General features: G+C 41.1%; 1 protein-coding gene across 1 annotated transcript in view; it reads right to left on the reverse strand.

Moving 5' to 3' along the window:
• The window catches only part of dync2h1 (dynein cytoplasmic 2 heavy chain 1), a 389,827-nt gene that overhangs the window by 59,250 nt on the left and 304,937 nt on the right, over positions 1-25,640 (reverse strand). The window contains exons 85-89 of the mRNA XM_083773699.1: positions 8,377-8,446; positions 5,864-5,949; positions 3,556-3,631; positions 3,097-3,329; positions 575-679 (exon numbers count right to left, since the gene is read on the reverse strand). Of these exons, the coding sequence (XP_083629825.1) occupies positions 575-679; positions 3,097-3,329; positions 3,556-3,631; positions 5,864-5,949; positions 8,377-8,446 (570 nt within the window). The remainder of the gene's footprint in view (positions 1-574; positions 680-3,096; positions 3,330-3,555; positions 3,632-5,863; positions 5,950-8,376; positions 8,447-25,640) is intronic.

Here is a 25,640-nt window from a genome sequence, read left to right on the forward strand (position 1 = left end):
GTCCGTCCGTCAAGCTGGGTTTAAAAACACAGCTGAAACATGAAGTGGAGTCTGTCAACTCCCGCAATTTCCTTCTTCCCATATTGCGCTGCAACGTAACTCTAGGATGAGCCAAAAGGCGAAATTCTAGTTTACATCATAGAGACAGAGAGACAGTGATATATACATATTGATGCATTTTTGCTCTCCCTCTCGAGGCTTTGGCAATATTAATAACTTTCATGCCATGTTGAATTCATGATGATGAGAGAGAGAGAGAGAGAGAGAGAGAGAGAGAGAGAGAGATAGAGAGAGAGAGAGAGATGCCAAATTCATTAGTCTTTCTGGTACTTTACCAACATGCTTTCCGTGGTTCTTGCATTTAATCTGCCAAAGCTCTTAACTCAATTAATGTAGCAAACAGAGAGCAAAGGGAGCACTTGGATAACGACATTTTGGATCATTAAATCAAAGTGCCGTTTGTTGTAGATCCATATCTGAGTCAAAAAAACATCAACACAAGTTACCGGGAACCTTGTGTAATTTAGAAATGACTCCCCGCTTGTGTGTGTGCGTGCGTGCGTGCAGTTTGTACCTGGGAGCTGATGATTCTCTGGGAGGATCTCTCTATGTTTGCAGGCAGACCAAAGAACGCAGGGCTGTCATCTTCAGGTAGGTTCTCTATCACACTGCGGTAGTCCTGTCAACACAAGCATATTGTTGCTGTCGGTCAGAAACCTCTTATCTCCATATTCTAACTTCTAATTGTCTCCACACACTTGTGTCCATGTGTGTGTGTGTGTGTGTGTCCGTCCGTCCGTCCATCTGTGTACAGCTAATCTCCGGTGCCGTTAACCCGGTCAATGCCAAATGCACACACACTCCCTGGATGACAACGATGAACCTCTGTCCCAAATCTTCCAGAACGGCCTGTTATAGCGCCACCAGGAGGCCGACACATTTTTTAAATATTACTCCTCCATATTTTGTCCAAAAATCCCGCAAATCGTTACACAGTATCTCTATAGAGCGTCGCAGGCCCGCCCCCTTTCAGAACAACGAGTGGCCCAGGAAATGATTCTCCATTCATTTTCTCCATATAGGCTTTTCAAAAAGTATTTATATAAAGACGGTTACGCCGCGGACAAAGCCAACTCGGATTGTGACAAATCATGACAACAAACACAATATTTTGTGCCGATCAAATAATTTGAAAGAAGAAAATAATGGCAGGATACAACACTATTTGTTTTGTTTTTCTTCTTACTAATTATTTGATCGGCCCAAAACATTGAAATCTTTGTCATGATTTGTCACGATCCGAGTTGGCTTTGTCCGCGGCGTAACCGTCTTTAAATAAATACTTTTTAAAAAGCCTATGGAGAAAATGAATGGAGAATCATTTCCTGGGCCACTCGTCGTTCTGAAAGGGGGCAGGACTGCGACTCTATAGTCATGTACACAAGACTGTCTGATATTTCATATTCCATCCTGATTGGCTAACATTGGCTTTCAAAATTTGCAGGATTGGCCCGTTTTTTACAAAAAGCCTCAAATCATGAACCCAGTGTGCAATTTAAGTGAAATCTTTCACAGACGTTTAACTAGGCTGAGGAATATATCCCATTATTTTCACATTGGCCTGTTATAGCGCCATAACAGGTGTAGTTTTGCAAAACACATTTTTGGAACAAAATGCCTCAAATCATCCAATTGCCATCCAATCCTTACGAAGAAATGGCACCCTTTTGGCTTATTATAGCACCACCAGGAGGCTACAACCCGACCTGCCCTGGTGGAGCCCTGTGCCCCGAAGGGCAGTTTCTAATCTAAATTAATCTAATTTGTGTGCCCCAATTGATCCGAATACAGCGTCGCACAAAAGTAAATGTAGTAGATATGCAAGCTTGAATGTGGAGTGAAATGTGGCACGAAACTTTCCGGAACCGACGTGTTTTGAGCTTGTGATCTGCTACTTTTGCAATCTTTTTGCTATATTTGAATCCTGAAAAGTAATGGCCTGTTATATTACCGCACAAAGTGTGTGTGTGTGTGTGTGTGTGTGTGTGTGTGTGTGTGTCTGTGTGCGTGTGCGTGTGCGTGTGCTAAGGCTGTCCCCGAACATTCAGGGTTCGAATGTTCGCTCGTTAAGGTTGGCACTCGAATCTTAATTTATGGCCTTGAACCATTCGTTATTTTTATTATTATATTTTTTTATTATTATATATTTTTTTATTTTTACTCAGAAATATATCTCGGCGAGAATGCGATATGCATAATAAGAGTACTATGTTCATGTTGTGTTTACAATAATTTGAAAGTCCTGCAGACGGCAGAAGAGACAAACACAGTAACACACACACACACTCAATGCGCTTCTGAGAGTAGCCTACATACACAGGTGGAACAAATTAATGAAAGAGAGACTAACGATCAAGCTACGCTCTCGTTGCCTGCCAGGCTGCCAGCAACTCATTCAACTCATGGCTCATTTTTATGGAATGATGAGCTCGCATCAAGGAGTAGCTGACCATTTGGTTGCCCTACTCGTAGGATATTTGTGCTTCCCCCCTCCCGACGAGAGTGCTGCGAGCCTATTCCTCATGCAGTCGCAGATCGGCTATTTTCGCTGTTTGCAAGGATGCGCGCGCGTGTTGGGAGAGAGAGAGAGGGAGGGGGAGACGCGCTGCGTTCTGATCATGTTCAAGACGGATATCTCGTGTTGTCATTATAGTGTATTAAAAGTAAAGACGGTTGTATCCACACAAAATGCACACCTTCCCGGTCGGCCAACCCGGTAGCAACCCTCACCAACCCCTGATGAACTTAACCATTATTTCACTGATAGTCTATGCAACGTCGCCCCGGAGGATCCATTTATGAATTGCAGCCTGGTTAAAAGCACTCGGAGAAATTAATTAATTAGAACCAATTAACCAAATGGTTCGGATGTTCGCTCGGAAATTCCTGCAAATGTTCGAGTCCTAAAAACAGGGCTAGGGTACAGCCTTAGCGTGTGCGTGTGTGTGTGTGTGTGTGTGTGTGTGTGTGTGTGTGTGCGTGCGTGCGTGCGTGCGTGCGTGCGTGCGTGCGTGCGTGCGTGCGTGCGTGCGTTACCAGTATAGAGCAGGAGCTGGGCAGGCTGATCTGGGCGGGGAAAGGGTAGGCTCCTCCCCTGGTCCTCCTCTGTCCCGCCGAGGAGGAGGAGGAGGAGGAGAGGAGGCGCGAGGAGAAGAACTGCTCCAGGTAGGAGCGCAGGATGCGGAGGTCCGAGGGGTTGTCTATGCGACCCCCGTAGATGGCATTCTCAAGCAGGCCATGGACAAACTCCCACTCGAAGGACTTGCCATCTAGACACCAACGCACGCACACGCACACGCACACACACATAATACAATTATACAAATTAACTAGGAACAAATGTTTTCAAATAATTGTAGTGGAGTAAAAGTACAGAAAATTGGAAATACTACAGTAGTAACAAATGTGAGTACAAAAATAATAGTATATAATAGTACAGTTGAATAATTAAATTTAGTTAAACTGGTGATGTTGTGTAGCAGCTGTCTTACAAACCTTCAAACAGTCTGTCTATGATCTCAAAGCCAGCGCGCAGATCTGACAGAGAAAACTCATAGAACTTTGTCCAGCCCTGGAAAGAGACAAAGACCACACAAAGAAATCCATAAACACAAGAGAACAACGTTAAAAATATGTACAGTGGATGTATGCATCATTTTATGTGCAGCAATTAGCATAATTGTATACTAATTGCTTTTATTCAAAGGTCATGCAAGATGTGTGTATGTAGTACGGACACACACAAATACACATGTAATGCGCACGCTCGTGTGCCATGTGTCTTAACCCCTGGAAAGCATCTGTGTCATTTTACTTTAACCATTATTTTATACTTTGGCTATTAAAAAATTGCAGATATACAAGCTCACAGCACGTCACTTGGTGCCGCACTATGAGCTTGTAGATCTGCTATTGTTGAATAGCTGGAGGGGGTCCCTGGAACAAAATAATTTGTGATGTGGAGTCGACGGCCAAATACATATAATGTTGGGGGTCCTTGACATTAAAATATTTCTGAACCACTGATAATGAAGAAAATATGTTATATACCACATTTTTTGAAAAATCTGTGCTTGGAAGACAATTTGTAAGAATCGGCCTCAGGTCTGAATGGGTTAAATCGCTTCATCTTCCAATCAGCTGAGGCTTGCACTTATGTCCCTCATAGTCAGTGCATGCTAATCCACTGTATGTATATCATATCATGCATGGATATTATCAATAACAGGGTTGTTGACAGCAGTGGATTATACTGGATGGCAAGCAACTATTGTTGCTTGTGTAATTTATCGCAGTGGTTCTCAAAGTGGGCTCTGGGGGCCACAAGGGTCCTTGAGGAGGTTCCTTGGGGTCCCTAGCAAAATGAGGAGCAGTCTAACATTTGCATTTAAGCCATATTATATAGGCTATCTTAATCACAAATAGCAAAGATAGCTAATCTATAAACTCCCAACTAGTGAGTTTGTAGATCGGTTCAAAAACTAGAATATTACACAATACAAATATACAAAGTCACACCCGTGTGAACTGAGCCGAGCAGAGCAGTGCAACTGTACTGTACTGTACTGTACTGTACTGTACTGTACTGTACTGTACTGTACTGTACTGTACTGTACTGTACTGTACTGTACTGTACTGTACTGTACTGTACTGTACTGTACTGTACTGTACTGTACTGTACTGTACTGTACTGTACTGTACTGTACTGTACTGTACTGTACTGTACTGTACTGTGTACATGTGGATTCATTCAGGTGACTTCATGGCTGTCAGTTAAACATTAAAGTTGAAGATAAGTGGTATTTTTCAAAGGAAGAAATTATGGCCTGTGATGAAGTGGTTCCTCCATGTGTATATTGAAGCTGACTGAATGAATGAAGGCTCTTTTATGACCTTGAAAATAAGATAGATATCAGCCGTTAAGTAGCTTTAAGTATGACTCATGCATGAAGTGCTTGAGTCACAGATGTGTCCACAGTTATAAACTCTCCAGTGACTGTGTGTGGGTGGACAGAGTGGGCACTGATGGGAGCACACTGTCAGCTTGTGTGTGTGTGTGTGCCACACTTCACCCGCCCCTATTGCATATGCATACTGTATGCCCTGAGGCGGATTAGCCCAGCGAAGTGGTATATTAGTATCGCAACGCGAGGCTACCCTTACGGAGCTATGTGTGTGGCTGGCTTGCTGGCTGGCTGCCTGCCTGGGTGCCTGGGTGGGTTTGAGCACGAAGATAGCATGGTTGTTTTTCACCACCTGTGCGCAACCTAATACACACACTATTTTGAAAACATTTTAAAATTGTTCCACTAGCCGATCTACATCGACAAGTTGTGGGCTTGTAGATTGGCTATTTGAACTATTCAAAAATACTTCCCCCTGGTGATGGTCATATTTTGCTGGCTGGGTCTTAGGGGTTTTCGGCTCTTTTTATGAGAGCCGGCATAATAGACCCTGCCCAGTAATATCCCTCAGTGTCAGGTGCAAATAAGAGGCCGCTGACTCGTGTATGTGTATCCGAGGATGCTAGTCTTCTTGCAAAGCAATTTGTTCAGACCATTATGCCAGTGATTGACTGAAATGGATTCTGTGAATCATGTTAGCACATTCATTTGGAGCAGTAACGGGGCAGTTTTTGTACAAGTGAAGTGTCTCTCCGTTTATGTGGGAATAATGACCAGCCGTAATCATAATTACAAGGGATTCATGTGTTAGTGTGTGCTTGTGTGTGCTTGCATGCGTGTGTGCGTGCGTGCATGTGTGCGTGCGTGCATGCATGCGTGCGTGTGTATGTGTGTGTCACCTGTGGTATATAGTTGCGTCTCTCCTGACAGACAGCGTGGAACCAGGCCAGAGAGAACAGGGACTGGGCCCGGGCCAGAACACCTCCTATAGAACCAACACGTGCACACACACACACACACACACACACACACACACACACACACACACACACACACACACACACACACACACACACACACACACACACACACACACACGCACACACACACACACACACACACACACACACACACACACACACACACACACACACAGGTCAAGGTTCAAGGTTTCTTTATTTTGTCTCCCAAGGAAGAAATTTGTCTTGGACCCCAAGGACCCGCTCTGCAGCATACAGATACAATACAATACAATACAATACAATACAATACAATACAATACAATACAATACAATACAATACAATACAATACAATACAATACAATACAATACAATACAATACAATACAATACAACATAGTGACCCGTACAACATTAAAAAAAACACACACCAACATACCTAGTGCAAAAAACAAAGAAGAACATCACCTCATCACCTTCGACCCCTACCCTGTCTGCCCTCTGCAAGGACACTGTTTAGGAGTGTGATTGACAGAGGGACAAAGGAATGCTTGTACATATTGTATTTGCATGCATATCTCCTACCTGATGGCATTGGCCGATACTCAGGGTGTAGTACATAGGAGGGGTCAGACACAATTTTCTTAACCTGTCCAATGGTGGCCTGCTCAAAGATGACCTGGGGGGTGATCGGAGGTGTAGACATACCCATGATCTTCCCTGCCATTTTGGCTAATCTAAGGATCTCAGATTTGTATTTTACAGTTAGGTTTCCAAACCAACTGGTGATACCATACCTTAGAATTGACTCTATACTAGCTCTATAGAAGATCAGCATTATGTTTCTACTTACACCAAAAAGTCTGAGCCTACGTAGAAAATGAAGGCGTTGGTGTACTTTTGCACACATACTTGTAACATGGGAGTGCCATCTTATATCACAATCAATGTGTAGTTTGTGTACTCCTAGATATGTATAGGATGTGACCTGTTTGTCACAGTCATTTGTGTATATAGGGTAAATAAAAGGGAGGAACTAACTGTCCCCTGGGGGGCCCCTGTACTGCTTACTGGCCTATTAGAGAGCGCCAAATTAAATCTCACCTGTTGTGGCCTGTTAGATATAAAGGAGAAATACCATCTAATCCGAACTGGATTAACCTTCATCTCAGATAATTTACGAAGAAGAATGTCTGGATGGATCGTATTAAAGGCTGAGCTAAAATCAACAAAGAGAAGTCTTGCATATGTTTTTGCTCCCTCTAAGTGCTTCAATACACGGTGTGTTAGTGTGGAAATCGCATCACTGGTTCCCTGATTCCTTGCATATATGCAAATTGATGTGGATCTAGTGATAGCTCAGTTTCCTTTCGGAGCTCCTCAGTTAGGATTCTCTCCAGGGATTTGACCACATTGGAGGTTAATGCTACTGGCCGATAGTCATTGTTCTCCTGTGGACAGGGCTTCTTTGGGACTGGAACTATAATAGATTTTTTCCAGATTTCTGGCACAGTATGGGTGTCCAAGGATAACTGAAATAGACGCTGCCATGCAGGAGTTAATTCCTGTCACACACATACACACAATTACTTTTTTGCACTCTTTATTCGATCCCTGTGTTTGCTGTGCTTTCTGTGTTTTTGTTGTTTTGAATGTTATGCTATCTATGCCGCTGCATTGTCTGAAGGAAGCTAATTAAACAAAGTTTTACTCTTGTGTACCTGTACACAAGATGAAACAATAACGTACAACCTTGACTAACGGGATGTCGGACTAATGCGCAGTCCCCCCCCCCCCCCCCAACGCATAGCCTACGGAATAGAGGGTTTAGGTTTCACATCTGCTGCGGTGTGAAGTACTGTTAACTGCTGGCTATTGTCTTCATTAAGTAGCCCACCATCAACGAATCTGCATGCCAGGCTACAGTGCTATTAGGTACTTAGCAGTATCATGTAGCACTGTAGCAGTATGACAGTAGTGTGGGAACTGGGAACACAGTCTCGCAGGAATGCACAAGCACACCAGCATGCATACGGGGGTGTGCTCCTGCTCAAAAGACTGGCAGAACGGTGGGGTGCTGAGTGAAGCGAGCACTACACCACTGCTCTGAACTAAGATGCTAAGTGTTTGCTGAGGTCAGCTGTGGCCATGAAACTGAAGGCATGCCCATTAGCCATATGCAGAATATTAACCACACTAATGGACTGCCATACGTATATACACATTTAAATTCATAGTTTGTTATTGTAAAAACAGCAGCATAAGCAACGGCCACTTCTAATGGATGCTAATGTAGAATAAAATGCAGTGAGTCTGGAACCCTGTTTTCTGTATATGAATTTGATATTGAAGTAGATATCTTTTCCGCCCGACCCTCTAGTTATCTGCTAATTTTAATTGTTTTTTTTTTAAATAACCAATATTTTGTATATTATGTGCATGACTGAGCCTACCTTTACTGATCTGCTCTGGACTCCAGGACTCATAGGTTCTCAGCAGATTCTTCTTCAGCCCTGGAGGAGCCTGCAGAGAGAGAGAGGGAACAACATGAAGAGGGATAGAGAAAACCAGGGTAAAAAGTACATATAATACTAATAATGTTAGTAATTGTGTCTCAACATTTTGAGGACGGAATCGTCTGCACGTATTGCACACTGTGATTAGCTGATATATATATGTAGAGAGAGAGAGAGAGAGAGAGAGAGAGAGAGAGAGAGAGAGAGAGAGAGAGAGAGAGACTACATATAACAGACTATGTATGAGCATTCTTGTTGTAGGCATAGCCGCATTATAAGCAAGCAGCATTATTAGTATTAAACTTGGGTGCCTAATATGGCACAAAACTGACCGGTGAATGAATGGTCTACCAAGTCCGACCAATTTCAAACATGTCTGCATTCATGTCATCCAACATGAATAGGCCACTATTAACAGACAGCCTGCCTGATTGAAAACCAGCATCTGGAGTGGGCAGGTAATATGCGTCTCACTTGACTGGCAAAATAGAGCCCCCTACTGCTTATTTCATGAACTATCTCCCAATAATTGTATTTTATCAGTTGATGGATAAAGGCAAAATCCTCTTCCTATTTTTGAAAAGGCTTGATGGAAAGGCACCTAGTGTAACTTCCCTATGGCAATTCCAATTTGGGTAAGATTTGTTGTTGCGTTCATGATGCTTTTCTTTTTTCTTTACGAAATAGGCCCTGTCCAGTGTCCACACATTTTTAAGGCAATTACAGACAAATGGTATGGCATATCAAGAGCATTGTTGACAGTATTTGTCGCATGACTTTGATTGATTGATTGATTTAATGTAATAATAATTGGCAATCAAATGGCAAACTTTACAGCGGTACAATTACACAAGTAACGTTACAAGGATAACAGTAACACAAAAAGCCCTGATGACTTGTTTCCATTGTGGTCCTATGTATTGAATATAAATTCATAAAATTAATGTCAGAAGCGGGATTTGAACCCGCGCCTCCATTCGGAGACCAGAAGTCCCTTAACCTGGAAGGTTTGTCACCTTGAGTCTGGCGCCTTAGACCGCTCGGCCATCCTGACATGACCTCACAAGACGATTCCTACCTAACTTAGTGAAAAATGAATTGGGTTTCTGCAACTAACATTTGTAGCAATTTAATATATGGTTTTGCACACTCAATTCATAATTAAACAATTTCGGAGCTCTGGCTCATGGATTAAGAACCAAAAAGAACTGAACCGGTTCCCAACCGGTGGAAAAGGGGCCTGAGAGTCTGGAACAGGTTTCCATTTGGAGGTACGAGAGAAAAGGCACTGCTGAGAATTGAACTCAGGATCTCCTGTTTACTAACAGGAGATCTTCCAAATGGTATGGCATATCAAGACCATTGTTTACAGTATTTGTCGCATGACTTTGATTGATTGATTGATTTAACAATAATACTTGGCAAACAAATGGCAAACTCTACAGCGGTACAATTACACAAGTAACGTTAAAAACACAACACAAAAAGCCCTGGTGACTTGTTTCCATTGTGGTCCTATGTATTGAATATAAATTCATAAAACTAATGTCAGAAGCAGGATTTGAACCCGCGCCTCCATTCGGAGACCAGAAGTCCCTTAACCTGGAAGGTTTGTCACCTTGAGTCTGGCGCCTTAGACCGCTCGGCCATCCTGACATGACCTCACAAGACGATTCCTACCTAACTTAGTGAAAAATAAATTGGGTTTCTGCAACTAACATTTGTAGCAATTTAATATATGGTTTTGCACACTCAATTCATAATTAAACAATTTCGGAGCTCTGGCTCATGGATTAAGAACCAAAAAGAACTGAACCGGTTCCCAACCGGTGGAAAAGGGGCCTGAGAGTCTGGAACAGGTTTCCATTTGGAGGTACGAGAGAAAAGGCACTGCTGAGAATTGAACTCAGGATCTCCTGTTTACTAACAGGAGATCTTCCAAATGGTATGGCATATCAAGACCATTGTTTACAGTATTTGTCGCATGACTTTGATTGATTGATTGATTTAACAATAATACTTGGCAAACAAATGGCAAACTCTACAGCGGTACAATTACACAAGTAACGTTAAAAACACAACACAAAAAGCCCTGGTGACTTGTTTCCATTGTGGTCCTATGTATTGAATATAAATTCATAAAACTAATGTCAGAAGCGGGATTTGAACCCACGCCTCCATTCGGAGACCAGAAGTCCCTTAACCTGGAAGGTTTGTCACCTTGAGTCTGGCGCCTTAGACCGCTCGGCCATCCTGACATGACCTCACAAGACGATTCCTACCTAACTTAGTGAAAAATAAATTGGGTTTCTGCAACTAACATTTGTAGCAATTTAATATATGGTTTTGCACACTCAATTCATAATTAAACAATTTCGGAGCTCTGGCTCATGGATTAAGAACCAAAAAGAACTGAACCGGTTCCCAACCGGTGGAAAAGGGGCCTGAGAGTCTGGAACAGGTTTCCATTTGGAGGTACGAGAGAAAAGGCACTGCTGAGAATTGAACTCAGGATCTCCTGTTTACTAACAGGAGATCTTCCAAATGGTATGGCATATCAAGACCATTGTTTACAGTATTTGTCGCATGACTTTGATTGATTGATTGATTTAACAATAATACTTGGCAAACAAATGGCAAACTCTACAGCGGTACAATTACACAAGTAACGTTAAAAACACAACACAAAAAGCCCTGGTGACTTGTTTCCATTGTGGTCCTATGTATTGAATATAAATTCATAAAACTAATGTCAGAAGCGGGATTTGAACCCACGCCTCCATTCGGAGACCAGAAGTCCCTTAACCTGGAAGGTTTGTCACCTTGAGTCTGGCGCCTTAGACCGCTCGGCCATCCTGACATGACCTCACAAGACGATTCCTACCTAACTTAGTGAAAAATAAATTGGGTTTCTGCAACTAACATTTGTAGCAATTTAATATATGGTTTTGCACACTCAATTCATAATTAACCAATTTCGGAGCTCTGGCTCATGGATTAAGAACCAAAAATAACTGAACCGGTTCCCAACCGATGGAAAAGGGGCCTGAGAGTCTGGAACATGTTTCCATTTGGAGGTACGAGAGAAAAGGCACTGCTGAGAATTGAACTCAGGATCTCCTGTTTACTAGACAGGCGCTTTACCAACTAAGCCACAGCGCCAGGTGTCACTGAACTCGTTTCAGAGTGTGAAATGGGAATAAATGGAAGCACTTCCGGAGCTGTGCTCCATAGAGGCCCCTCAACATGCAATTCCAATTTGGGTAAGATTGGTTGTTGCGTTCATGATATATGCTTTTCTTTTTCTTTTTTACAAAATAGGCCCTGTCCACACATTTTTAAGGCAATTACAGACAAATGGTATGGCATATCAAGACCATTGTTGACAGTATTTGTCGCATGACATTGATTGATTGATTGATTTAATATAATAATACTTGGCAATCAAATGGCAAACTTTACAGCGGTACAATTACACAAGTAACGTTAAAAGGATAATAGTAACACAAAAACCCTGATGACTTGTTTCCATTGTGGTCCTATGTATTCAATTCATCAAGAAGAAATTCATAAAAGTAATGTCAGAAGCGGGATTTGAACCCGCGCCTCCATTCGGAGACCAGAAGTCCCTTAACCTGGAAGGTTTGTCACCTTGAGTCTGGCGCCTTAGACCGCTCGGCCATCCTGACATGACCTCACAAGACGATTCCTACCTAACTTAGTGAAAAATGAATTGGGTTTCTGCAACTAACATTTGTAGCAATTTAATATATGGTTTTGCACACTCAATTCATAATTAACCAATTTCGGAGCTCTGGCTCATGGATTAAGAACCAAAAATAACTGAACCGGTTCCCAACCGGTGGAAAAGGGGCCTGAGAGTCTGGAACATGTTTCCATTTGGAGGTACGAGAGAAAAGGCACTGCTGAGAATTGAACTCAGGATCTCCTGTTTACTAGACAGGCGCTTTACCAACTAAGCCACAGCGCCAGGTGTCACTGAACTCGTTTCAGAGTGTGAAATGGGAATAAATGGAAGCACTTCCGGAGCTGTGCTCCATAGAGGCCCCTCAACATGCAATTCCAATTTGGGTAAGATTGGTTGTTGCGTTCATGATATACGCTTTTTTTTTTTTTTTTTTTTACAAAATAGGCCCTGTCCACACATTTTAAGGCAATTACAGACAAATGGTATGGCATATCAAGACCATTGTTGACAGTATTTGTCGCATGACTTTGATTGATTGATTGATTTAACATAATAATACTTGGCAAACAAATGGCAAACTCTACAGCGGTACAATTACACAAGTAACGTTAAAAACACAAAACAAAAAGCCCTGGTGACTTGTTTCCATTGTGTATTGAATATAAATTCATAAAATTAATGTCAGAAGCGGGATTTGAACCCGCGCCTCCATTCGGAGACCAGAAGTCCCTTAACCTGGAAGGTTTGTCACCTTGAGTCTGGCGCCTTAGACCGCTCGGCCATCCTGACATGATCTCACAAGACGATTCCTACCTAACTTAGTGAAAAATAAATTGGGTTTCTGCAACTAACATTTGTAGCAATTTAATATATGGTTTTGCACACTCAATTCATAATTAACCAAATTCGGAGCTCTGGCTCATGGATTAAGAACCAAAAATAACTGAACCGGTTCCCAACCGGTGGAAAAGGGGCCTGAGAGTCTGGAACATGTTTCCATTTGGAGGTACAAGAGAAAAGGCACTGCTGAGAATTGAACTCAGGATCTCCTGTTTACTAGACAGGCGCTTTACCAACTAAGCCACAGCGTCAGGTGTCACTGAACTCGTTTCAGAGTGTGAAATGGGAATAAATGGAAGCACTTCCGGAGTTGTGCTCCATAAACATGCAATTCCAATTTGGGTAAGATTGGTTGTTGCATTCATGATATAAGCTTTTCTTTTTTTTTTTACAAAATAGGCCCTGTCCACACATTTTTAAGGCAATTACAGACAAATGGTATGGCATATCAAGACCATTGTTGACAGTATTTGTCGCATGACATTGATTGATTGATTGATTTAATATAATAATACTTGGCAATCAAATGGCAAACTTTACAGCCGTACAATTACACAAGTAACGTTAAAAGGATAATAGTAACACAAAAAACCCTGATGACTTGTTTCTATTGTGGTCCTATGTATTCAATTCATCAAGAAGAAATTCATAAAAGATTGTCAGAAGCGGGATTTGAACCCGCGCCTCCATTCGGAGACCAGAAGTCCCTTAACCTGGAAGGTTTGTCACCTTGAGTCTGGCGCCTTAGACCGCTCGGCCATCCTGACATGACCTCACAAGACGATTCCTACCTAGTGAATTTCGGAGCTCTGGCTCATGGACTAAGAACCAAAAATAACTGAACCTGTTCCCAACCAGTGGAAAAGGGGCCTGAGAGTCTGGAACATGTTTCCATTTGGAGGTACGAGAGAAAAGGCACTGCTGAGATTTTAACTCAGGATCTCCTGTTTACTAACAGGAGATCTTCCAAATGGTATGGCATATCAAGACCATTGTTGACAGTATTTGTCGCATGACTTTGATTGATTGATTGATTTAACATAATAATACTTGGCAAACAAATGGCAAACTCTACAGCGGTACAATTACACAAGTAACGTTAAAAACACAACACAAAAAGCCCTGATGACTTGTTTCCATTGTGGTCCTATGTATTGAATATACATTCATAAAATTAATGTCAGAAGCGGGATTTGAACCCGCGCCTCCATTTGGAGACCAGAAGTCCCTTAACCTGGAAGGTTTGTCACCTTGAGTCTGGCGCCTTAGACCACTCGGCCATCCTGACATGACCTCACAAAATGATTTGTACCTAACTTAGTGAAAAATAAATTGGGTTTCTGCAACTAACATTTGTAGCAATTTAATATATGGTTTTGCACACTCAATTCATAATTAACCAATTTCGGAGCTCTGGCTCATGGATTAAGAACCAAAAATAACTGAACCGGTTCCCAACCGATGGAAAAGGGGCCTGAGAGTCTGGAACATGTTTCCATTTGGAGGTACGAGAGAAAAGGCACTGCTGAGAATTGAACTCAGGATCTCCTGTTTACTAGACAGGCGCTTTACCAACTAAGCCACAGCGCCAGGTGTCACTGAACTCGTTTCAGAGTGTGAAATGGGAATAAATGGAAGCACTTCCGGAGCTGTGCTCCATAGAGGCCCCTCAACATGCAATTCCAATTTGGGTAAGATTGGTTGTTGCATTCATGATATAAGCTTTTCTTTTTTTTTTTACAAAATAGGCCCTGTCCACACATTTTTAAGGCAATTACAGACAAATGGTATGGCATATCAAGACCATTGTTGACAGTATTTGTCGCATGACATTGATTGATTGATTGATTTAATATAATAATACTTGGCAATCAAATGGCAAACTTTACAGCGGTACAATTACACAAGTAACGTTAAAAGGATAATAGTAACACAAAAAACCCTGATGACTTGTTTCTATTGTGGTCCTATGTATTCAATTCATCAAGAAGAAATTCATAAAAGATTGTCAGAAGCGGGATTTGAACCCGCGCCTCCATTCGGAGACCAGAAGTCCCTTAACCTGGAAGGTTTGTCACCTTGAGTCTGGCGCCTTAGACCGCTCGGCCATCCTGACATGACCTCACAAGACGATTCCTACCTAGTGAATTTCGGAGCTCTGGCTCATGGACTAAGAACCAAAAATAACTGAACCTGTTCCCAACCAGTGGAAAAGGGGCCTGAGAGTCTGGAACATGTTTCCATTTGGAGGTACGAGAGAAAAGGCACTGCTGAGATTTTAACTCAGGATCTCCTGTTTACTAACAGGAGATCTTCCAAATGGTATGGCATATCAAGACCATTGTTGACAGTATTTGTCGCATGACTTTGATTGATTGATTGATTTAACATAATAATACTTGGCAAACAAATGGCAAACTCTACAGCAGTACAATTACACAAGTAACGTTAAAAACACAACACAAAAAGCCCTGATGACTTGTTTCCATTGTGGTCCTATGTATTGAATATACATTCATAAAATTAATGTCAGAAGCGGGATTTGAACCCGCGCCTCCATTTGGAGACCAGAAGTCCCTTAACCTGGAAGGTTTGTCACCTTGAGTCTGGCGCCTTAGACCGCTCGGCCATCCTGACATGACCTCACAAAATGATTTGTACCTGACTTAGTGAAAAATAAATTGGGTTTCTGCAACTAACATTTGTAGCAATTTAATATATGGTTTTGCACACTCAATTCATAATTAACCAATTTCGGAGCTCTGGCTCATGGATTAAGAACCAAAAATAACTGAACCGGTTCCCAACCGATGGAAAAGGGGCCTGAGAGTCTGGAACATGTTTCCATTTGGAGGTACGAGAGAAAAGGCACTGCTGAGAATTGAACTCAGGATCTCCTGTTTACTAGACAGGCGCTTTACCAACTAAGCCACAGCGCCAGGTGTCACTGAACTCGTTTCAGAGTGTGAAAAGGGAATAAATGGAAGCACTTCCGGAGCTGTGCTCCATAGAGGCCCCTCAACATGCAATTCCAATTTGGGTAAGATTGGTTGTTGCGTTCATGATATAAGCTTTTCTTTTTTTTTTTACAAAATAGGCCCTGTCCACACATTTTTAAGGCAATTACAGACAAATGGTATGGCATATCAAGACCATTGTTGACAGTATTTGTCGCATGACATTGATTGATTGATTGATTTAATATAATAATACTTGGCAATCAAATGGCAAACTTTACAGCGGTACAATTACACAAGTAACGTTAAAAGGATAATAGTAACACAAAAAACCCTGATGACTTGTTTCTATTGTGGTCCTATGTATTCAATTCATCAAGAAGAAATTCATAAAAGATTGTCAGAAGCGGGATTTGAACCCGCGCCTCCATTCGGAGACCAGAAGTCCCTTAACCTGGAAGGTTTGTCACCTTGAGTCTGGCGCCTTAGACCGCTCGGCCATCCTGACATGACCTCACAAGACGATTCCTACCTAGTGAATTTCGGAGCTCTGGCTCATGGACTAAGAACCAAAAATAACTGAACCTGTTCCCAACCAGTGGAAAAGGGGCCTGAGAGTCTGGAACATGTTTCCATTTGGAGGTACGAGAGAAAAGGCACTGCTGAGATTTTAACTCAGGATCTCCTGTTTACTAACAGGAGATCTTCCAAATGGTATGGCATATCAAGACCATTGTTGACAGTATTTGTCGCATGACTTTGATTGATTGATTGATTTAACATAATAATACTTGGCAAACAAATGGCAAACTCTACAGCAGTACAATTACACAAGTAACGTTAAAAACACAACACAAAAAGCCCTGATGACTTGTTTCCATTGTGGTCCTATGTATTGAATATACATTCATAAAATTAATGTCAGAAGCGGGATTTGAACCCGCGCCTCCATTTGGAGACCAGAAGTCCCTTAACCTGGAAGGTTTGTCACCTTGAGTCTGGCGCCTTAGACCGCTCGGCCATCCTGACATGACCTCACAAAATGATTTGTACCTGACTTAGTGAAAAATAAATTGGGTTTCTGCAACTAACATTTGTAGCAATTTAATATATGGTTTTGCACACTCAATTCATAATTAACCAATTTCGGAGCTCTGGCTCATGGATTAAGAACCAAAAATAACTGAACCGGTTCCCAACCGATGGAAAAGGGGCCTGAGAGTCTGGAACATGTTTCCATTTGGAGGTACGAGAGAAAAGGCACTGCTGAGAATTGAACTCAGGATCTCCTGTTTACTAGACAGGCGCTTTACCAACTAAGCCACAGCGCCAGGTGTCACTGAACTCGTTTCAGAGTGTGAAAAGGGAATAAATGGAAGCACTTCCGGAGCTGTGCTCCATAGAGGCCCCTCAACATGCAATTCCAATTTGGGTAAGATTGGTTGTTGCGTTCATGATATAAGCTTTTCTTTTTTTTTTTACAAAATAGGCCCTGTCCACACATTTTTAAGGCAATTACAGACAAATGGTATGGCATATCAAGACCATTGTTGACAGTATTTGTCGCATGACATTGATTGATTGATTGATTTAATATAATAATACTTGGCAATCAAATGGCAAACTTTACAGCGGTACAATTACACAAGTAACGTTAAAAGGATAATAGTAACACAAAAAACCCTGATGACTTGTTTCTATTGTGGTCCTATGTATTCAATTCATCAAGAAGAAATTCATAAAAGATTGTCAGAAGCGGGATTTGAACCCGCGCCTCCATTCGGAGACCAGAAGTCCCTTAACCTGGAAGGTTTGTCACCTTGAGTCTGGCGCCTTAGACCGCTCGGCCATCCTGACATGACCTCACAAGACGATTCCTACCTAGTGAATTTCGGAGCTCTGGCTCATGGACTAAGAACCAAAAATAACTGAACCTGTTCCCAACCAGTGGAAAAGGGGCCTGAGAGTCTGGAACATGTTTCCATTTGGAGGTACGAGAGAAAAGGCACTGCTGAGATTTTAACTCAGGATCTCCTGTTTACTAACAGGAGATCTTCCAAATGGTATGGCATATCAAGACCATTGTTGACAGTATTTGTCGCATGACTTTGATTGATTGATTGATTGATTTAACATAATAATACTTGGCAAACAAATGGCAAACTCTACAGCGGTACAATTACACAAGTAACGTTAAAAACACAACACAAAAAGCCCTGATGACTTGTTTCCATTGTGGTCCTATGTATTGAATATACATTCATAAAATTAATGTCAGAAGCGGGATTTGAACCCGCGCCTCCATTTGGAGACCAGAAGTCCCTTAACCTGGAAGGTTTGTCACCTTGAGTCTGGCGCCTTAGACCGCTCGGCCATCCTGACATGACCTCACAAAATGATTTGTACCTAACTTAGTGAAAAATAAATTGGGTTTCTGCAACTAACATTTGTAGCAATTTAATATATGGTTTTGCACACTCAATTCATAATTAACCAATTTCGGAGCTCTGGCTCATGGATTAAGAACCAAAAATAACTGAACCGGTTCCCAACCGATGGAAAAGGGGCCTGAGAGTCTGGAACATGTTTCCATTTGGAGGTACGAGAGAAAAGGCACTGCTGAGAATTGAACTCAGGATCTCCTGTTTACTAGACAGGCGCTTTACCAACTAAGCCACAGCGCCAGGTGTCACTGAACTCGTTTCAGAGTGTGAAATGGGAATAAATGGAAGCACTTCCGGAGCTGTGCTCCATAGAGGCCCCTCAACATGCAATTCCAATTTGGGTAAGATTGGTTGTTGCGTTCATGATATAAGCTTTTCTTTTTTTTTTACAAAATAGGCCCTGTCCACACATTTTTAAGGCAATTACAGACAAATGGTATGGCATATCAAGACCATTGTTGACAGTATTTGTCGCATGACATTGATTGATTGATTGATTTAATATAAAAATACTTGTTTCCATTGTGGTCCTATGTATTCAATTCATCAAGAAGTAATTCATATAAAAGTAATGTCAGAAGCGGGATTTGAACCCGCGCCTCCAAGTGAGAAAAGGCACTGCTGAGATTTGAACTCAGGATCTCCTGTTTACTAAACAGGCGCTTTAACCAACTAAGCCACAGCGCCTGGTGTCCCTTGGCTGTCAGAGCACAGGCAATAAAGAGAAAGCAGGACACTGGCCTATTTTTAACATCCCCTGTAAACAAAAGATAGATGTTTTTTCTTATGGCAAGACTCATTCTACTCTAGACGTGTAACAATTTCATCGATTTAATTGATTTTAATGCTTTCACTTCTTTAAGTATTATTAACTTTACAGCGGTACAATTACACAAGTAACGTTAAAAGGATAATAGTAACACAAAAAACCCTGATGACTTGTTTCCATTGTGGTCCTATGTATTCAATTCATCAAGAAGTAATTCATATAAAAGTAATGTCAGAAGCGGGATTTGAACCCGCGCCTCCAAGTGAGAAAAGGCACTGCTGAGATTTGAACTCAGGATCTCCTGTTTACTAAACAGGCGCTTTAACCAACTAAGCCACAGCGCCTGGTGTCCCTTGGCTGTCAGAGCACAGGCAATAAAGAGAAAGCAGGACACTGGCCTATTTTTAACATCCCCTGTAAACAAAAGATAGATGTTTTTTCTTATGGCAAGACTCATTCTACTCTAGACGTGTAACAATTTCATCGATTTAATTGATTTTAATGCTTTCATTTCTTTAAGTATTATCAACTTTACAGCAGTACAATTACACAAGTAACGTTAAAAGGATAACAGTAACACAAAAAACCCTGATGACTTGTTTCCATTGTGGTCCTATGTATTCAATTCATCAAGAAGTAATTCATATAAAAGTAATGTCAGAAGCGGGATTTGAACCCGCGCCTCCAAGTGAGAAAAGGCACTGCTGAGATTTGAACTCAGGATCTCCTGTTTACTAAACAGGCGCTTTAACCAACTAAGCCACAGCGCCTGGTGTCCCTTGGCTGTCAGAGCACAGGCAATAAAGAGAAAGCAGGACACTGGCCTATTTTTAACATCCCCTGTAAACAAAAGATAGATGTTTTTTCTTATGGCAAGACTCATTCTACTCTAGACGTGTAACAATTTCATCGATTTAATTGATTTTAATGCTTTCACTTCTTTAAGTATTATTAACTTTACAGCGGTACAATTACACAAGTAACGTTAAAAGGATAATAGTAACACAAAAAACCCTGATGACTTGTTTCCATTGTGGTCCTATGTATTCAATTCATCAAGAAGTAATTCATATAAAAGTAATGTCAGAAGCGGGATTTGAACCCGCGCCTCCAAGTGAGAAAAGGCACTGCTGAGATTTGAACTCAGGATCTCCTGTTTACTAAACAGGCGCTTTAACCAACTAAGCCACAGCGCCTGGTGTCCCTTGGCTGTCAGAGCACAGGCAATAAAGAGAAAGCAGGACACTGGCCTATTTTTAACATCCCCTGTAAACAAAAGATAGATGTTTTTTCTTATGGCAAGACTCATTCTACTCTAGACGTGTAACAATTTCATCGATTTAATTGATTTTAATGCTTTCATTTCTTTAAGTATTATCAACTTTACAGCAGTACAATTACACAAGTAACGTTAAAAGGATAACAGTAACACAAAAAACCCTGATGACTTGTTTCCATTGTGGTCCTATGTATTCAATTCATCAAGAAGTAATTCATATAAAAGTAATGTCAGAAGCGGGATTTGAACCCGCGCCTCCAAGTGAGAAAAGGCACTGCTGAGATTTGAACTCAGGATCTCCTGTTTACTAAACAGGCGCTTTAACCAACTAAGCCACAGCGCCTGGTGTCCCTTGGCTGTCAGAGCACAGGCAATAAAGAGAAAGCAGGACACTGGCCTATTTTTAACATCCCCTGTAAACAAAAGATAGATGTTTTTTCTTATGGCAAGACTCATTCTACTCTAGACGTGTAACAATTTCATCGATTTAATTGATTTTAATTATTTCATTTCTTTAAGTAATTTATTTATTCACCTTTTTTTAAATAAGCCTTCAGTAGCAAAGGTTCTCCTAAATATTAATATTTTAGCCATTTTTGCATGACACTGTTAAGAATAAATTAGAGTTTAAGTTGTTGATATTCATTGATATGTGAAAGAAATCACACTTGAGGGGCACCCACTGGATTTATATCAGCCACATGACCTCATATGTTGTAATTACTGCACTAAACAAAAATTAAAGTCCATAGACTTGGCTGGCAATGTTTTTTGTTAATACGTCTCAGAATTGTCACATCAGTTTTACAAGTAAAACAAGTGGGTGAAATTATGTTTTGTGCATAGTTCCTATTGTGTTATTTTCCCAAGAAAACAAAGAAATGGAAGAAGAGGGAGGGGAGGGGAGGGGAGGGGAGGGGAGGGGGGGGGGGGGTGGTGGTCGGGGGGATGGGGTAAGGAGATCAAGGCAGGGAAGAAGAAAGTTTGAGCACTTTTACCACAAATAAGTACAAGTAAAGGGTTTCGGATACTTAAAAGCTTGTTTCACAAACACACTCGTTGGGTTTCTTTGACTTTGACCATAAGGTGGTTTTGTTATTTTCATGTTGTACAGCCATACAACCAAGGGGTTTCTTTCGGCAAGTACTTTATAGTGACACAATGTAGCGGAGCTCGCACGGAAGCAGCCTTCTCCCTCCATTGGCACTCCCTCATTAATAGTCTCATTAAGCTACATTGTCTCTAAACAAACATTACAAGTCCATATACTTGGCTGCCACATGACGTAATTTCAGAAAGCCATGCATAAAAGGGGATAGCGGCCCTCAAAAAGAAAAACAAAATTATATAGAAAATGTGCTTCTAGATTACTCCATTCATGTAAAAATTAAGAAGAAAGATAGCCAAACCCTCCTTTCTTAGTGATTGTGGTGGGAATACTGTGTATTTTCATTACTCTCAGCTTCAAGTCAGGTCCAGTTTCTTTTCCTGTCAGTCTGTTTTGAGTATAACGCATCATGAAGAGTCTCATTAAGCTATACTCTGAATGTCAGTGAGAAGATTGATTGGATATTAACACACTTCGTTAGTCAAGGACTAAACTCCCAACCCTCACAGACTGAGACTGACTGACACCACATGCTGGGCTGTCAAGATCCATGGAAAACCTCCAAATGATGGAAGTGAATGCATAAATAATCAACTGGCATGAGATCCACTGTGGAGACTGATGTTCAACACCTCCATGGTGACTCCGGCTTCACGGCTTGCCCGGGCAATGAACAAAACTGGCTGTTTTCGTGGGTGGGAAGCCAGTTAGGGGAAAATGATCAGTGGTTGGTGTTGCCAGATGGATGGCTTTCAGGGGTCTCTTTGTACGGATCGATCCAGTCATAGCTGACTTTTTATTGAGTTATACATGTGTTATTATAGGCTAATATAATGATTCATAGGTGGTGACATGTTAGGATGGTCGATCGGTCGAAGGCACTGCGTTCAGGTTGCAGTCTCCCCTGCAGGCTTGGGTTCGAGTCTCACTACTTTTGTCACTGTTATTTATTATTATATATTTTTTTACAGTATTTATACCTCAGTAAGCCAATTGTAAATTGCATATAGGCTATGCTATGGTAAAATTGTATAATACTAATTAAGGTAAGGTACAGTAGGTATATGAGAGTCCTTGACATTGAATAGTTTGGGAACCGCTGGGTGCTAATTAAAGATGGAGTGCCACAATTTTTGTATTTTTCCAGTTTTGCATGTGTCTATGAGGTGACAGTACTTCATTAGACACCCTGGAGTCGTTTTTATGTGCAATGGTGTATTCACTTTGTATTTAGGGTTTCTTCCTGGAGGCTGAACACTGAAAACGGGCCAATGAAATAAACAGTAATATAGTGACACCACACTATCAGCCCCTCCCCTCCCCCTTTATCATACAACAGCAGTGGGTGAGGCTTCAGTTCAGGTGGATCACCACCCATCACCACCCACCAGGCAAACCAGGCATACTTAATGAACTGGTGGGCGTGCCCACATAAAAACAACATCTTAACAAAATATACACTTTTTTTGAAAAAAATATACCTCCTTATATTATATAACAATAAGACCTGATGATCATGTTTTAGGGTGGAAAGAAATCGTGGCACTCCATCTTTAAATAATAATGTTTGATGATTAAAGCTAATATGCTAAAAAGAGCCCTCTGTTATTACTAGTACTTCCTATTACTTAATGTATTAATTTGTATTCATAGTGATGGGTATTACAAAACCATGACACAGACTGAACTTACTCAACACTTAAAGGACAACTTTAGTTTTTTTCAAACAAGGCTCATGTTTTAGGTTGTTATTAGAGAAAGTAAAAGATAAGTGTTAATTATTTGTCATTTGCTGATTTCTTTCGTTTTAGGGATTTTAGCTGTTTTTGACAGGGGGGCGGGGCATTCGAGCATGGGGCTAAATACGTATTTCTTTACAAAATATTATGGCGATTTATTTTTTTACTATTTACTATAGTCCTAATAGACCCCAGGAAATTGGCCACAGAAGATCACAGGATCTACTGAATGTGAAGGAGGCCTACTTTGAGGAAGCCACAGTGTGTGTCGTAGGCTCAATATGTTAGTTTGACACATTCAGTAGATCTTGTGATCTTTTGTGGCCAGATGTAATTTCTTGGGGTCTAGTAGGACTATAGTAAATGATAAAAAATTAAATCGCTATAAAATTTTGTTAAACAATACATATTTAGCCCCTTGTTCGAATGCCCCCGCCCCCCTGTCAAAAACAGCTAAAATCCCTAAAACGAAAGAAAGCAGCAAATGAAGAATAATTAACACACTTATTTTACTTTCTCTAATAACAACCTAAATCATGAACCTTGGTTCAAAAAAACTAAAGTTGTCCTTTAAACGCTATCGTTGACCTGAGTCCCCCAATGATCTATACCAGTATACCCACGCTTGAGAGCTGCTTTAAAAATGACCAGTTCAACAAGATCTACCCACTGAATACCATTGCTGAAAATAGTCTAAATATAATTATCATGGAATAGGTAGTGTTTCTTGTATTTAATTTGTAATGCTACTGACGTTTGTGCACAGCAACACTCTTGAAACTATATAAGATTGCATTGTTGGTTTGAGCTGAAAAGCCCTTTTTATGTCAATCAATCAAGTAATTTAATTCAAGTGGCAGATGCAAAAATAAATATATATTTTTTATATTTAAATTAAATATTCTTTAGGGGCATGTCATGCGATCTGCACAGCCTTTGTGATCTACTGGTAGATTGTGATCTACCTTTTGGTAGATCTACCTGATCTATACTATATACCAGTGGTCCTTGGTGGAAACCAAATGGCCCCCTATAGATCTTTAACAATTGAGAGTGTGAAATGAAACCAAATGGACCCGTCCGTGGCTCAACTGATCAATAAACAATGGACCACTGCTATATAGATTCTAAAGGCTGCCTCCTTTTTGAGGGGCGCTAGCCCCTCCAATGCCTGGCTTTGTGTGTGCCCTCGATGACGTAATGTGGCAGCCAAGTCTATGGACTTGACCATAGGCAGCCCTCACTTCACACGAGTGTCTCTTTGTATTGCCAAAATGATCTACAAGCTCAGTTGTACATTGGCTAATTTCATTCCCAGAATAGAATAGGGTTCGAATCATCTCTGTTGGGTGGAAAGTTCAGAAACCAAAACGTATCGTAAACGTATGCATGGGTTATCTGCCCAACAGCAACACTATGGTTAAATTATAGGAGTTAAAATCTATTTACCACTTTACAAAAGAGATGATAGAGAGATAGAGAGAGACCCCTGCAGGCTGTTTATTATTAGAGGAAAGCTGCTGACAGTGAATGACGCTCACTTTCAGCCTCAGGGAGCGAGAGAGATCAACTGGACTACATTTTCCTGTAAGGACATACTGTATTGTTCAGTGTGTGTGTGTGTGTGTGTGTGTGTGTGTGTGTGTGTGTGTGTGTGTGTGTGTGTGTGTGTGTGTGTGTGTGTGTGTGTGTGTGCGCGTGTGTGTGTGTGAGTGCGTGTGTGTGTGCGTGCGTGCGTGCGTGCGTAATATCTGTGTGGGCGACTTGTATAGAAAGTGAATAACAGAGGCAGAATTTCAATTTGCCTTTGGTTGTGTCCAAATACCATGAATATAATTAAATAAGCGAGTGTTAAGTATCCTCACATCCTCTGATCCTTTCAGTGCTATTTTTATCAGGTTGTTCCTGTTAAAGCAGAAGACAGTCTTGCACTTTAATTCAAAGTCATATTCATTTATAATTAGCGCACAGAGATATGGCATGGAAGCTAAAAATGTAATCATAGCTGGCTATAATAACTCTGTATGCCCGGCACGAAAAGCACATTTCTTTCAAATGATTAGTTAGAATGCTAGCAAGTTGAAATTATACTATTAACCAGCTGCTAAATCCTGGCACTTCCACCCACCTTCTCTCAGAGTTTGCTATATTTCATTATTAAAATAAAGTATTTGCATCGTGACTACGAGCTGCATGACCTCTCTTCTCTGTTCAGTGGTAAACACAACCAATATTATTGCATTATTGACACTGGCGATCCTTGTGAGAAAATGTTCATAAGCTAAGCATGATAGAGGAACTTCTCCACCTCTCATCTTGACTCTGTTCTTTAAGCTTAAACAGGGTTGCAAACTCT

This window comes from Protomyctophum parallelum (genome assembly GCF_964188405.1).
Source record: "Protomyctophum parallelum genome assembly, chromosome: 9".
Classification (NCBI taxonomy): Eukaryota; Metazoa; Chordata; class Actinopteri; order Myctophiformes; family Myctophidae; genus Protomyctophum; species Protomyctophum parallelum.